This window comes from Haliotis rufescens, unplaced genomic scaffold, assembly GCF_023055435.1.
Source record: "Haliotis rufescens isolate VD_foot unplaced genomic scaffold, xgHalRufe1.0.p SCAF_8, whole genome shotgun sequence".
NCBI classification, from domain to species: Eukaryota; Metazoa; Mollusca; class Gastropoda; order Lepetellida; family Haliotidae; genus Haliotis; species Haliotis rufescens.
This window is the reverse complement of record NW_025964372.1, coordinates 9,836,502-9,853,046: the sequence shown is the minus strand read 5'-3', so window position 1 is coordinate 9,853,046 and position 16,545 is coordinate 9,836,502. Positions and strand designations below refer to the sequence as shown.

At 38.9% G+C, this 16,545-nt stretch overlaps 1 protein-coding gene across 4 annotated transcripts in view; it reads left to right on the top strand.

Moving 5' to 3' along the window:
* LOC124123932 (FYVE, RhoGEF and PH domain-containing protein 1-like) overlaps positions 1-16,545 on the top strand; it is an 84,351-nt gene that overhangs the window by 59,784 nt on the left and 8,022 nt on the right. For 3 of the 4 annotated variants that reach the window (XR_006859374.2, XM_048389373.1, XM_046487137.2), the window contains exon 16: positions 1,133-1,264. Coding sequence is in view for 2 of the 4 variants with exons in the window: in XM_048389373.1 (XP_048245330.1) it covers positions 1,133-1,264 (132 nt within the window). In the remaining 2 variants the exon portion in view is untranslated. Of the gene's footprint in view, positions 1-1,132; positions 1,265-16,545 lie in introns of those variants that run through there. The other variant, XR_006859375.2, reaches the window with a different exon arrangement.

Below are 16,545 nucleotides of genomic sequence, written 5' to 3'. Positions count from 1 at the left end.
AGTGGCAAGTAATGAGTGTTGCCCTGTTGTAGATAAAGTCTCCAAAGAGATGATATTGTGTTTCGATAAACATTAAAATGTCTGGCAGCTTCGTGTTGCGCCACTCCTGTCTGCAGCATACCCACGGCGCGTAGACGCTGATTTTCAGCAAGCCGTGGTATTGCCTTAGCGTTATTTAGAGTTAAACGAAAGTTTGTTAAGAGCACAGATTGCCATACAATCATTATGTGCTGTTCACATTCCGCAACACGTGTGTGAGGATTATGCTCCCAACAAACACGCATCTAAATTGTGAATCACGACCTTTAAGTTGAGGAGATGTCTTTATTATTCTCTGTTGAAAGATGCATTATTTAATTTCAGAATAATTCTTTTTTTCAACTTTAAATAGATAAAGCAGTTTCCGTTAGATATATTTTGCCATTCAAGTGAATGTAAATAACAACAATGGTGTACACAAGTGGCGGTACTGCATTCAGACAAAAGCAATGATGGTAATAGTTAGAGTGAGTGTGGTTTTACGCCGCTTTTCTGAATATACCAGCAATATCACGGCAGGGAACACCGGAAATGAGCTTCATACATTGTACCCATGTCGGGAATTGAACCCGGGTCTTCGGCGTGACGAGCGAACGTTTTAACCACTAGCCTACCCGACCGCCCAATTGTAATAGTTGGAGGGAATGTAGCTACTACATGCAGTCATTGGCATTGTTGTCTACAATTCGGGGGACTGTTGAAGTGCTAGGTGTAGTTATTGGGATTGGAGCTGTTAGAGGGAGTCTGTTAGTGCTTCATTATTTTATGGGGAGTGGAGGTGTTAGAAGGAAAGTCTGTTGGTGCTTCATTATATTATGGGGAGTGGAGGTGTTAGATGGAGAGTCTGTTAGTGCTTCATTATTTTATGGGGAGTGGAGGTGTTAGATTGAGAGTCTGTTAGTGCTTCATTATTTTATGGGGAGTGGAGGTGTTAGATGGAGAGTCTGTTAGTGCTTCATTATTTTATGGGGAGTGGAGGTGTTAGATGGAGCGTCTGTTAGTGCTTCATTATTTTATGGGAAGTGGAGGTGTTAGATTGAGGGTCTGTTGATGCTGGGAATAAACAACTGTGTCTATTCTGAATCCTTCACAGATGCCCAACATATTCCTTGGCAAGTGGTCTCCCCGGGAAATGAGTGAGGACGTCACGGACAGTTGTCTCAGCTGCCATATGTCATTTGAGACCTGCGCTAGTCCCAAAATTCACTGTGCCACATGTGGATTGGTAGGTATATGTATATACCAAGAAAAAAGTTAAGAACCCGAGGAAATATACTGAATTATCCGCTTTCGCAAATTTCGTGATGAATATGTCAAGAATTGTGTTCCGTCGAAATGATAGTGACATCACATCGCATCACGACATACGCATGCTGCATACCACCCATGCATTTTTCAATATGCAGTACCTGTACAAGGCAATTGTGGGTATTTAATGTCACTGTCTTGCATTGTTGATGCATTATCTGTAAACATGGCACGAGGAAGGCTATCAGAGGCACAAAGATGGCGTATTGTTAATATGCATTTGACAAGACGTGAACTAGGGTACGAAAATGCGACCAAACCAATGTTGTACGGGACTTCCCACGGTCAGGAAGACCTCGCATGACGTCAAGGCGTAGGGACATGGCCCTGCTTCGGCTTATACGTCGTCAACCTTTTGCAACATCTCCTGTTCTGAAGAGCCAATGGTTGACGAATGTCAACCAGAACAGTTAGGTATCGACTGACATCGGTGGGTATGATGTCCAGGAGGGTAATCAAGCGTCCCTCCCTTGCCGATCATCATCGGAGAATTTGTTTAGCATGGTGTTTGGCCAGGAGAGCTTCGGATCTGAGGACTCGGCGAAGAGTCCATTGGTCCGATGTGAGCAGGTTCCTGCTCCACGCCACGGGTTGCCAATATAGGTTTGGAGGCATACAGATATGGCCTTATCTTCCTGAGGCAAGTGAGTTAACTGACTATAAAAGTCCAGTTTCGACCCTTGCCGAACTAGGGTGGAAACTCGACTTTTAAAGTCAGTTAACTCTCTTGCCTCGTGAAGATGATACGACCTACACACCCAGAAACCTAAGACCTGCAACCGCGTGCTGGATTTTGTCACCATCCATGGAAACCTCAATTGTGATAGGAAAATACCTGCAAACAGTTGTTGTGCCATATTTTGGCAGCCATCCACTCGCCACCCGACCTATGTACATGTACCATACTTATTGTGGCTACTTTTCTTTGGCACAAATTAAAAATATACCTCTGAGGTTTTGATAGAATCATGGCTAAAATCTCAAAACAGGATATGTTTCTCATTTTTTGCAAACCACATTCATTTTTCCGAGGTTGTGTTATCGGTGTTTCATTGAAAAAGCTCGTAGAACCAGTCATTGTAAATTATAAAGGGGGTGCTTAACTTATTTTCTTTGTGTATAGTTCAAGCAGAAGCCAGTTGATCATTAGCTTTTTGTGAACCCTAGTTGTAAAAGTCAATTGTTAAACAGGACGAGCTCACAATATCTGTTCTACCAAGCAACATCTTACTACTCAACTAAATCATCCCAAACAAGTTTAAACACGGTACAACCACTACCCCGAACAGCTAGTGCAACAGACAATACGGAGCATCACCAAGAAAACCCAGAGACTCTTAAAGAAACAGGCCAACATTGATGTAGTTTTCAAGAGAAGTAACATCATACAGAACACCATCAAAGCCACAGGAAATTACCATCCAGTCAACAGCAAGAACCATCAGGAGCAGTGTACCACTTTCTCTGTAATTGTGGACAATCTTACATTGGTGAAACATCAAGGCCCCTCAAAACCCGAATGAAAGAACATCAAAGCTCAGTTTCCAATTTTGACTCTAAGTCAGCGCTATCAGACCACATCTGTAACAACCCCAGCCACAGCATCCATTGGAACAAAATCAAAGCCCTTACATACAACTATAATAAACCTTATGACCTATAATAACCTTTAAAGGTTAATGTTTGGTCAAGGCTAATTATAATTCCTAGAATTAGCTGTCGGGGAATTAGCAAGGGACCGCACACCTTAAAACAACCAAGAGAAGCATCTATTAGTGGCCAGTCTTTATTCCGTGTGTCTCAACAGTCATTTACATATCACAATAAAACATAAACAAAGTACAACCTAAGACAATTGAAGTATTCCGAAAATTATGAATTAACAGTTACAGTATAAATCTTACAATATATCATACAATGACCAAATGCATTTAACAATGAAACGAAGACACTTTACAACTGGTTGGAAATGTAATACACGTGATATAGCGCAATTAAGCACAATGTATTTTAGATAAACAGGATAACTCTTCGGTAAGACACATACTACATGTGTAAACAATAACTGAAATAACCTCACATGATCTTTTAATGTTTATTCGAAACGTAAAGATGAGCTTTACTTCAATACAACCTTACAGAATACAACTTAAACCAATTAATAAGAATATTCAAATATTAATAAATATCTCACCCATTACTAAAATAATCTTACATGATCTTTTAATGTTTATGCGAAACGTAAAGATGACCTAACCTTACAGAATACAACTTAAACCGAATAATAAGAATATAGAATTATTAACAAATATCTCACCCATTACTAAAATAATCTTACATGATCTTTTAATGTTTATGCGAAACGTAAAGATGACCTAACCTTACAGAATACAACTTAAACCGAATAATAAGAATATAGAAATATTAATAAATATCTCACCCATTACTAAAATAATCTTACATGATCTGTTAATGTTTATGCGAAACGTAAAGATGACCTAACCTTACAGAATACAACTTAAACCGAATAATAAGAATATAGAATTATTAACAAATATCTCACCCATTACTAAAATAACCTTACATGATCTTTTAATGTTTATGTGCAACGTAAAGATGAACTTTACTTCAATACAACCTTACAGAATACAACTTAAACCGAATAATAGAATATACAAATATTAATAAGATTTCAATCTGCTAATTAAATAATATGGCCACATGTTTTATATCTAAACTACCGTTAATAACAAAAAGTTATATGCCCGAAGGCATGTCATTGAATGTGTACAACGTAGAAATAAATAGAGCTTAATAATACTGAAGATATAGCAATACATGAGCAGCTGAATTAAACAACAAGTGTTATGTGCGCTCATGGGTTTTGCGTGTACAGTATAGTTGCCTAGCTCAATAAGTACATTGTTTTAACATTAATTACATCAAGGGTAGTTTGAATCATTTGAATGGAACACACACAGTAATCATTTAAAGATGCATTCATTTACATACATGCACACTTCAATTGCAAACATTCAATAAAATATACAACTGACAACAGATGCACAGGAATTACTTTGCTTCCACGAGCCCGGCGGAATATAAATTTGCTGAACCAATGTCTAAAAACGTTATCATATTATATTTTATACTATTTTAATATACACTATATTGTTAGATTGTTTTTCGTGCTACATGATCTAACCTTACTATAATACTAACTTTACTGGTTACCTTAGTCATTATTGCCTAATTTAAAATGTTGATTATATTCAAACCAACTGAGAATGTAGAATGCAATAGAAAACAGGAAAAATAGGAATATAGTTTAAGAACATACAATATACATGAAGTGAACACATCTTACCTTAAAACAACCAAGAGAAGCATCTATTAGTGGCCAGTCTTTATTCCGTGTGTCTCAACAGTGAGGTACCCGGAATAGAGGCCGTTATTTATACCACTGATGCTCTTAGGTCATGATACGGTCGCATTTTCAATTATCACTTACTTAAACAATATCTACACAATGTTGCTAATCTAACATGCTGACTATCTGAATTTCAGAGATTACCTCTCAGTTTTGAAGGACATGAGTATGCAGAAATTACTAAAATTACATAAGTTTTCTTGGAGAGCGCGTTATCATAGAATAATGTTTACTTCTCACGCTGGACATGTAGTCTTAACGATTAGCTCCTAACGCTTATAGACTAAATCTTGGGAATGAAGGCAGGCGTATATCAACAACGACTGATAATAACTTTGGACAGAACATGCATGTAGTCTTAACGCTTAATACATAATGCCGTTCGACTACACACATGTAGTCTTAACAATTAGCTCATAACGCTTATAGACTAAATCTTGGGAATGAAGGCAGGCGTATATCAACACCGACTGATAATAACTTTGGACGGAACATGCATGTAGGCTTAACGCTTAATACATAATGCCTTTCGACTACACAATGTAGTCTTAACGCTTAATACATAGTGCTTATCAACCCAACCTTGTGAATGAAGGCCGGTGTATTCAAAAACCGACTGATAGTTAATTGTAGTACACAAATTATTAAGTAACATACCCAAAATATGATGTTTAGTCTTATTTTATAAAGTCAAAATTATTTACAAAAAATAGAAGAAAATATGATGTATTTTGGGACTATGACATACCCCTGGGCGTCGTGGAGCTTTTGTCCTCAAAAGCTTTTAATTTGAGAACATTATACAATTATACAAAACATAAGTAATAAGACAAAGAAATGAATGCAAAAACAGACAGATCAAACATCAAATTCATAAATGGTTACATGATGTACTATATAATGTATTGCTCAAATGCAATGCCCACACACTAAATTAACTGCAACATGTTTGGTTGATCAATGACTTGATAAAAACTGTTGTGGACTTGAAGAATGTATGCACTAAAAGGTTGTGTTAATATCTTATGGAGTTTACGGGCATTTAGAAAGGAAATTCTTATTTTATTAGGGATAACAATGGAAGTTGTAGTCAGCTTGTTCGTAACAGTGAAACCTGGCCAATTCACAGAGAGAGTGGGGAAGAAATAACCAGAGATTCGAAGGTTGTCAATAGTGTAAGGTGGCTGAATATTCCAATAAGAAGGGCAAAGAGTCAGGGACATAACTGGGACAGTAGCACAATCAGGACCTGTAGTGAGTTCTAACAAGAGACCATTCTGAGAAGTAGAGCGTCGGCGATACAGTAGGAGCAATACAGAAGCAACAGCTACAGTGAGAAACCCTAAAAGGATAGACACATGATAGTCCGCCAGATCCCTTAGCACAAAGCTCGATAAACTTGGACTAGGAGTAGTTGCGGCAATATAACTGAGATCTGGAGGTAACACGGCTTTAACTGGGACAGCACGTGTGACCAACATAAGTGCAGCAGAAAGGGTACGAATTTTGAAGAACATCCAGAGGGCCAAAACAAATGTTATACCAGAGATAGTACTGGCAGTAATGGCAATAAGAAAATTTGTATCCAGCCATGATGATTCAACAGAAATTGTTCCATCAAGGAGAGGTTCTGCTATTGTTTGAAAAATAGTTTCATCTTTCTTGGCTCTCTCTGCAACACGTTTGAGACTAAGATGGGCTTTATTGTCGTTTGCTAAAACATCAGACATCTCATGTGAATATATGTTAAAGTTTGGAATAGAAAAATTTAGAGCTTTCTGAAATGTTGTATCTCCAGTGATTGTTGAGAGAGCAGAGGAATCAAAGAAATGTTGAAGTAAAGCTAGATTGACCGGAAAAAGTTTAGACATGTCCCCTGAAGAATTATTACAAGATGAAAAGGCAGCTGGGTAGAAGAATGCTTCAGTTGATAACGAACAGTAACAAGGAATTTCTATGACACAAAAGGAACAACCAGTAACTATACGGTGCCCACCTTTACAAGCGAGCTTTAGAAAGGGAATCCTGTAGACGAGAACATGAGAGCCATCTATCATTAATATCTGGGGAGGCTGGGGTCTGGTAATATAACGAAAATCACAGAGAGCCTTTACAGAAGGTTTGATGTTTTGGAACAAGGCAAGAGCACATGAAGGCATGGTTGTAGAATGGACAGCAATGCGAAAGGGACACTGAAGTAATAAGTTATCACCAGAGCAAGAGCCTATAGTAGAACTTGAAAGTTCAGCATAGTGTTGATGGTCTTGTGAGATTGCAATAACATCCGGAATATCTAAAAGTTGTGTGGTATGAGAGGAAGTGTCATTGATGGGTAAGGGCAGGGATATCACTTTGTATAGTTGATATGGCTGGGTCATGGAGGACAATGGGAATTTTACTGATATATAAACATGGGATTTTGCACGGGTAAAGATAAATTTAGCATTGGCATAATAATAGTTGGGAGTTGTTTGCAGAATGTTGAAGCTGGGATACTTTTGAGAGAGAAGATTTGAAATGTGATGTACAGTCTGTTGTAAGATCTCTGGAGGGATTAGAAGTGGTGACAATTTATGTTTAGCTAAATCGTGAATACCTAACTTAAGTTCTTCAAGTTGATGTTCTACAACATACGCCTGTTGAATCTGGTCAATTAAAAGAGATGTCAATGTGACAAGAGATGACTGAATAGACTGAACATTTTTCTCTAAAGCAAGGGCAGTATACTGAATGGCATCATGGTTTGCCTTAACACCTTTTACAGCATTTTTGAAGCGACTATCTACAACTTTCATGAAAGATGACATATGGGCAGAGTGTTGTTTGAGGGTGTTTGTGAGACTAATGTCATGTTTTGTGAGGGCATTTATGTGTTGAGCAAGTATGTTCACATCATTTGTAGTTGCTGTTCCAAATAATGTCTTAGACAATGAACCAACAAAGCTTAAAATTGCTCGTTTGGAGCGAGAAGAGGAAGGACGATTGGACTCAGGAATGAGCTTCATGATTTGTTGACGTGTTGCATTAAGTTGAGTAACACACTTCGTTTTGACAACATTCAAATGCATTTGAAATTGATTGAGGAGTGGACAAATGCTGTTGCCTTGGTGACAGCCGCCCATTGTTGGAATACTTGGAACTGTTGGGAGCTTGACCTCATAGGTGTGGACCCAAAACTCTGTCGCAAAGTGAACTTTGGAGGTTGGCTGGTAGATGACTCCATAATTAAGACGTTGGATTGGACTCGAACACGTGATAGGGTGAGCGAAAACAGTCAGTAGCCAAAGTAACATCAGACTCCATGCAGACCCTTAGAGAAACGAAAACAATGGAAACCAATAAGATATGATGACCTAGAGATGCAAAATGTCCTGCAGTAACATATGCAAATCCTAGCACTTATAATATACAGAAACTATGTTACTGTAGAGGGGTTGGTCAACATTATCCAAGGAACCAAATGAAATATCTTTAAGAGACTGAGGAGATAAGATAGGTCTTGAACTACTTGAAAAACCTAGGTTTGTGTTTGCGTGCACGTCCAGAATGTGTCTTGTGTTTATGGAAGTGTTTGAGAAGATGAGGACTGAGATTAGATGCAGGTTCCCAGGTGGTTTTGGAATATCCCGTCCATTTGACCTGATACTGTTTCCTACCTCTCATCATTTTGCAGCGAAGGATGCTATCAACAGGAAATGTTTGACTTTGCTGAATGTCAACGTCAGGTGCCTGAGATGTAGAGGGAGTGGGTAAAGAATTTGGGGTGTCAGAATCAGGGATGTTTGATTGTGGGGGTACTGGGAGCGTGACATCTTCAGGGTTGTGTGTTGGTCGAGGAGCTGGGGATGGACATCTAGTCACTTGCTCTTCATCAGGATCTTGTGCATTGGTTGGATTTTCAGTTCTCTCGGTGTATGTTTTCAACCTGTTAGCATGAACAAGGGATTTGTGGACTTTGGCCGACTGTGAATGTTGAAGTTTGAATGTGTGATTTGGACCTAAAGCAATGATTGTGAAGGGACCTGCCCATTTGCTTGACAATTTGGACGAGAGACCTTTTGGGACTGTCGGGTCAGTTAAGAGGACCTTGTCACCAACTGAGAAGGATGGAACCTTAGCTTTCAAATCTGTACGTTCTTTATTGATTTTCTGACTAATCTGCATGTTGCCTTTGGCTATGGATTTGGCAACTTTGAGATTTTCTAAGACTGTGTTAAGGTGTTTCTCCGCAGTTTTCCCTACAGTGGGCTTTGGAAGTAGGCTTATATCTATTGGAAGATGCATTTCCCTACCAAACATGAGAAAGTGAGGTGTATAGCCAGTGGAATGACATGGAGTTGAACGCATTGACATCATGATACAGGGGATGAGATCTGCCCAATTTGATTGATCACGTTCAACATATGCTCTGAGTGCTTGCTCAATAGTGCTGTTCCTTCTCTCGCACATGCCATTAGTCTGAGGGTGGTAACTTGATGTATAGTGATGCTTGATATCAAGAAGCTCACAGAGTGCATTAACAAGCTTTGATGTGAACTGCCTACCTCTGTCAGAGAGAAGAGTGCGAGGCGCACCAAACCGAGTAATCACTTCATTGAAAAGGATCGTAGCAACCTCACTGGCTTCCTGGGTACGCATAGGGAAACCTTCTGTCCAACGTGTGAAAGAATCAACAATCAATAGAACATATTTGTAGCCTGCCTTGGTTTCTGGGAGGGGACCTAAGATGTCAATGTGAAGGCGGGAAAAGGTGTCTGCAATTGGCATTGGGACCATTGGAGCTGGCTTGGCATTGATCTGACGCTTAGATCGCTGACAGATATCACAAGATTTTATGTAGTCTTCAATATCCTGATACATGCCCGGCCAGTAATATTTGGCTAAGAGGGTTTGTCTTGTTGAGTCCCTACCAAGATGACAACCACCTACTTTTGAGTCATGATAGGCATAAAGAAGATCTTTGCGGAGAGGAAGAGGCACAACAAGCTGAGTAATAACTGAGGGGCGATTGTTTTTGGATCCTCTAAACTTTGATTGATGAAAATGATAAAGGATTCCATCACAGACATCATATTCCTGGGCACGACCTCTAAGACCTTTGACCTGAGATTCACTGTAAGATTCTGGGATTTCACCTTTTTTAAGGAAATCAATAATAGGCTGTAGATCTGGGGAATTGTATTGTTTGACATCTAGTTGCTCAAAATCGAACGTAGAGGATACTGCAGAGACTGATGGACTGGTAGTTTGTGGTTCATTCACATACACAAAATCAACAGCTAGGGAGACAGAATCGTCAACAATCGGCACCAAGGATGGAGAGTGGGCTGGGGTGTTTGTGATGGAGTTCGATGCGTCAGGAGAGGGAGAAAGCCTATTTTTGTGAACATCAGTAGGAAGTTTGGATGTTTGTGATTGGGTAGACTGGCATGTTTGTAGTTTGGAGATCAAGGAAGGAGTGCATGTGATAGCTGTAACATTTGTGTGAACATGAGAGGGCAGGGGAGGGGATGGTATGTCATCAGTAACCGGAAGCGTTTTGGGTTCAGGATACTGAGTACGAGATATAGCATCAGCATTTGCATTTGATTTTCCTGGGCGGTGTATAACTTCAAAATCATAGCCTTGAAGCAAAAGCGACCATCTACCTAGACGTCCTGCATCTTCTTTGAACTTATGGAGCCAGGTCAAAGCTTTGTGATCTGTGTACACCTGAAATTTCTTTGATGCCAAATATACTCTAAAGTGTCTAATTCCTTCTACAACTGCCAGGCATTCTAAGTGTGTGACACCCCATTTTCTTTCCGCCTGATGTAAAGATCTACCTCCATAGCATATTACATGTTCACGTCCCTCAGAGTCCTTTTGACCTAAGATGTACCCTATGGAAGTATTTGATGCATCAGTGGTGAGAATGAATGGACGAGAGGAATCAGGATAAGCAAGAACTGGAGATGATGTTAGCTTTTGCTTAAGTGTTGTGAATGCCTGTTCAGCTCTGTCAGACCAAATGAAGGGGGTGTCTTTTTTGAGAAGATCATACAGTGGTGAGGCAATTCCTGAAAAGTTTGGGACAAATTTTCTGTAGTAACTGGCTAAGCCTAAAAAGTGTCTAACAGCATGTACATTCTTTGGTTGGGGAATTTTATTGACTGCTTCAATTTTGGATTGATCTACTTTGATTCCATCTTTGTCAAAAATGTGACCTAAATACTGAACTTCTTTGGCAGCAAACTTGCATTTACTAGCTTTAAGAGTAAGTCCTGCTTGTCTGATCTTTTGGAATACACATTTCAAATGGGTCAAATGTTCAGAGAAAGTTTTAGAAAATACTATCACATCATCCACATAAATCAAAATGTATTTCCAATTCATTTCTTTTAAGGCTTCAGATATTGTGCTTTGGAATGCCATGGGAGCATTTTTCAGGCCAAAAGGGAGGCGATTCCACTCAAATACACCATCAGGAGTTATGAACGCTGATTTGTGTTTAGTGTCCGAATGAAGGGGAATCTGCCAAAACCCACTAGCACAATCCAGAACACTAAAGAATTTGGCCTGACTTTCGCCAACTGTATCTATGACATCTTCAAAACGAATGAGAGGGAAGAAAATGGGTTTTGTAACAGCATTCAAACGTCTGTAGTCGACCGCAAAGCGATAGGTGTTGTCCCTTTTCTTTACCATAACCACCGGGGAATGCCATTCAGAAGAACTAGGGGAGATAATGTTTGCTTCTAACATTTCCTCTATTTGTTTTGAACATTCTTTTCTGATTTCAGCACTTTGGCGATAGAAGGGAAGTCTTACTGGTCTAGCATCACCTGTTTCTATTTTGTGTTGATGCAAGTGGGTTGTACCTAGTTCCGACCAGTTTTCGGCAAAGGCAGATCTTTGAGAATTTAAAAAGGATAAGAGAGTTTGCTTTTGTTCAGAGGAAAGATCAGACTCACTTAAATCAAAAGATATATCAGATGAGCATGGGGGCTTCTGGTTTTGTGATGGGTGAACAGAGGCATGAGATGATCCTAAGTTGGTGTGAGTAACCTGAGTGTGGGGTTGAGAAAGAGTGTGACCTAACTTTGAAGTATGTGATAGTGATGAGATGCCTTTAGGGTGATCAGATGAAGTTGCACTGACCTGATGTGACATGATGGATGAACAACTTTGATTAAATGAGTGACCTAAGTGTGGGTTGAATGAATGACATGAGGGTGTGTTTGACGAATAACCAGAGTATTGGTTTGGTGAAAGACCTGAGTGTTGGTTGGATGAATGACCTGAGTATGCATTAAAATCTTTTGACAAGTTGGAGGTGGAGAGCCTAGGGTCGGTGTCGGGAATGTCTGAGAGAACGGATATGGAGGAAATGTCAATTTCTGAAGTGGTTGCAAGTACTCTTTTAGTGTTTAAGTGGACATCTTTATCTGTTGGATTTAAAAGTCTCATGTACACAGCCTTTTTAGAATTCCTTACAAGACATCTAGCACCTTGAAGTTTTGTTTTGGAAAGTTCGGGTACAGGCTCAAGCAGAAGGATAGCACCTCGTCTATTCCTAGAGATAAGAACAGGAACATCTACCTGGTGTTTGGCGGGAATAGCAACTTGATGTTTACACCTAGCATAACCTGCATTAGATTCAACCAAAGCAACAGTGATTAGACCTTCATGAATGTAAAGACATTTAGAAGACAGACAGACAGTAGCTTTGTTATCTTCTAAAAAGTCCATGCCTAGGATGAGAGAGTGATGGAGAGAGGAAAGAACATGAAAGGTTTGGGACAGGAGAACATTGCCAACATTAATATCAAGTGAAAGAGAGCCTAATACTGAATGAATTTCACCTCCTACACCTGTTATTTGACTAAGATGGGATTTAGATAACTGTTCCTTAGTGTATCCTGCCTTGTGTAAGAAGCGCATGCTGACACAGCTGATGGATGCACCTGTGTCAACAAGAGCTGGTGTTTTTGCTTGCTTCACCTTTATCAGAACAGTGTTCTTGACCAAAGGAGCCACAAGTGAGACCACAGGGTTCTCATGCCTGACCTCAGAAATCTGAGAATCAGGCGCGAGTCCCTATTGCATAGGTGCTTTGTTCTGTGAATAGTAAGCACTGAGGCAGACGCTAAAATGGTGTCCTATCTTATTGCAATAAGTACAAACTGTGTTGTAGTGTGGGCATGCATAACGATTCGAGCAATACATACCACAGCCATGACACTTTTGTTGGAGGTGAGGTGGCACTGGTAGTCGTGGTCGTCGTGGATACTGCTGTTGAGGGTGTGGGTACTGTTGATGATGGAATGGAGGGCGTGGCAGCTGTGTGGACATGTTCATTGGATGTACTGGCATCGGTGGTGGTGGCTGGTCTGGAGGTGGCAACTGTTGTTGCTGTTGTCTATGCGGTCTATATCTCTGCATCGGAGGTCTGTTGTGATGGTCTTGCTGTCCGCTGGATGATGGGATAGCAGCAGCCTGCACGGTAGGGGGCGTTGTCTTGGTGATCAAGGTGGCAACCAAGTTGGTGAGCTGGTCCACCTTTGCAGCCATATTGACATCAGCTGAATTGGCCGTCAAGGACTTTTCTGCCAACTCTGCCTGATGCCTTACTTCCTGTAAGGTGGTCGGTTCCTTATTATAAACAATCTGTCGTATTGCCGAACGAAGACCATTTACTGTTATTGCCACGACAACAGACGCAGGGAGATTAAGATGTGTTGTAGCAGCCTGGACTCTTGTGACATATCCGGTGACAGTCTCGTCACTCGTTTGTGCCATCTGCAAAACACTGACGTCGAATGCAGCTGGAGAAGAGAAGCGTTGGTCGAATGACGCCTTTATTCGGGCAAGGTTATTTCGATCTTCCTCAGAGAGCTCCCGATACCATAATTTAGCTGCTCCTTCAAGATAAAATGGTATTAGTTTGCATTTCCGATCATCATTAAAGGAGTAAAAGTTTGAAAAGTTTAAAAAATCTTGCCACCAATTCTTTCCATTTGTAGTTCCAGAGTACTCCACAAGCTTTACATGTGGCATGCTTGACATATTTGAGGTCAATGATGAAGTTATTAATGAAGTTGCTCTCAACGTTGATGCAGGCGTTGTTGAATTTGCTGCTGTTGTGGTGATGACAGCTGGAGACACAAGGATGGGTGAAGATGGTGACTGAAGGACCGGAACAGGACTGAGCAGGCTGGTCAACAATGACCTTGGCTCTTGGCCCCTCAGCTTCTGTCTGTAGTTATTGGGTGTTGCGCCGGTCATCTAGGATTTCCTCCACCATTTATAATAAACCTTATGACCTATAATAACCTTTAAAGGTTAATGTTTGGTCAAGGCTAATTATAATTCCTAGAATTAGCTGTCGGGGAATTAGCAAGGGACCGCACACCTTAAAACAACCAAGAGAAGCATCTATTAGTGGCCAGTCTTTATTCCGTGTGTCTCAACAGTCATTTACATATCACAATAAAACATAAACAAAGTACAACCTAAGACAATTGAAGTATTCCGAAAATTATGAATTAACAGTTACAGTATAAATCTTACAATATATCATACAATGACCAAATGCATTTAACAATGAAACGAAGACACTTTACAACTGGTTGGAAATGTAATACACGTGATATAGCGCAATTAAGCACAATGTATTTTAGATAAACAGGATAACTCTTCGGTAAGACACATACTACATGTGTAAACAATAACTGAAATAACCTCACATGATCTTTTAATGTTTATTCGAAACGTAAAGATGAGCTTTACTTCAATACAACCTTACAGAATACAACTTAAACCAATTAATAAGAATATTCAAATATTAATAAATATCTCACCCATTACTAAAATAATCTTACATGATCTTTTAATGTTTATGCGAAACGTAAAGATGACCTAACCTTACAGAATACAACTTAAACCGAATAATAAGAATATAGAATTATTAACAAATATCTCACCCATTACTAAAATAATCTTACATGATCTTTTAATGTTTATGCGAAACGTAAAGATGACCTAACCTTACAGAATACAACTTAAACCGAATAATAAGAATATAGAAATATTAATAAATATCTCACCCATTACTAAAATAATCTTACATGATCTGTTAATGTTTATGCGAAACGTAAAGATGACCTAACCTTACAGAATACAACTTAAACCGAATAATAAGAATATAGAATTATTAACAAATATCTCACCCATTACTAAAATAACCTTACATGATCTTTTAATGTTTATGTGCAACGTAAAGATGAACTTTACTTCAATACAACCTTACAGAATACAACTTAAACCGAATAATAGAATATACAAATATTAATAAGATTTCAATCTGCTAATTAAATAATATGGCCACATGTTTTATATCTAAACTACCGTTAATAACAAAAAGTTATATGCCCGAAGGCATGTCATTGAATGTGTACAACGTAGAAATAAATAGAGCTTAATAATACTGAAGATATAGCAATACATGAGCAGCTGAATTAAACAACAAGTGTTATGTGCGCTCATGGGTTTTGCGTGTACAGTATAGTTGCCTAGCTCAATAAGTACATTGTTTTAACATTAATTACATCAAGGGTAGTTTGAATCATTTGAATGGAACACACACAGTAATCATTTAAAGATGCATTCATTTACATACATGCACACTTCAATTGCAAACATTCAATAAAATATACAACTGACAACAGATGCACAGGAATTACTTTGCTTCCACGAGCCCGGCGGAATATAAATTTGCTGAACCAATGTCTAAAAACGTTATCATATTATATTTTATACTATTTTAATATACACTATATTGTTAGATTGTTTTTCGTGCTACATGATCTAACCTTACTATAATACTAACTTTACTGGTTACCTTAGTCATTATTGCCTAATTTAAAATGTTGATTATATTCAAACCAACTGAGAATGTAGAATGCAATAGAAAACAGGAAAAATAGGAATATAGTTTAAGAACATACAATATACATGAAGTGAACACATCTTACCTTAAAACAACCAAGAGAAGCATCTATTAGTGGCCAGTCTTTATTCCGTGTGTCTCAACAGTGAGGTACCCGGAATAGAGGCCGTTATTTATACCACTGATGCTCTTAGGTCATGATACGGTCGCATTTTCAATTATCACTTACTTAAACAATATCTACACAATGTTGCTAATCTAACATGCTGACTATCTGAATTTCAGAGATTACCTCTCAGTTTTGAAGGACATGAGTATGCAGAAATTACTAAAATTACATAAGTTTTCTTGGAGAGCGCGTTATCATAGAATAATGTTTACTTCTCACGCTGGACATGTAGTCTTAACGATTAGCTCCTAACGCTTATAGACTAAATCTTGGGAATGAAGGCAGGCGTATATCAACAACGACTGATAATAACTTTGGACAGAACATGCATGTAGTCTTAACGCTTAATACATAATGCCGTTCGACTACACACATGTAGTCTTAACAATTAGCTCATAACGCTTATAGACTAAATCTTGGGAATGAAGGCAGGCGTATATCAACACCGACTGATAATAACTTTGGACGGAACATGCATGTAGGCTTAACGCTTAATACATAATGCCTTTCGACTACACAATGTAGTCTTAACGCTTAATACATAGTGCTTATCAACCCAACCTTGTGAATGAAGGCCGGTGTATTCAAAAACCGACTGATAGTTAATTGTAGTACACAAATTATTAAGTAACATACCCAAAATATGATGTTTAGTCTTATTTTATAAAG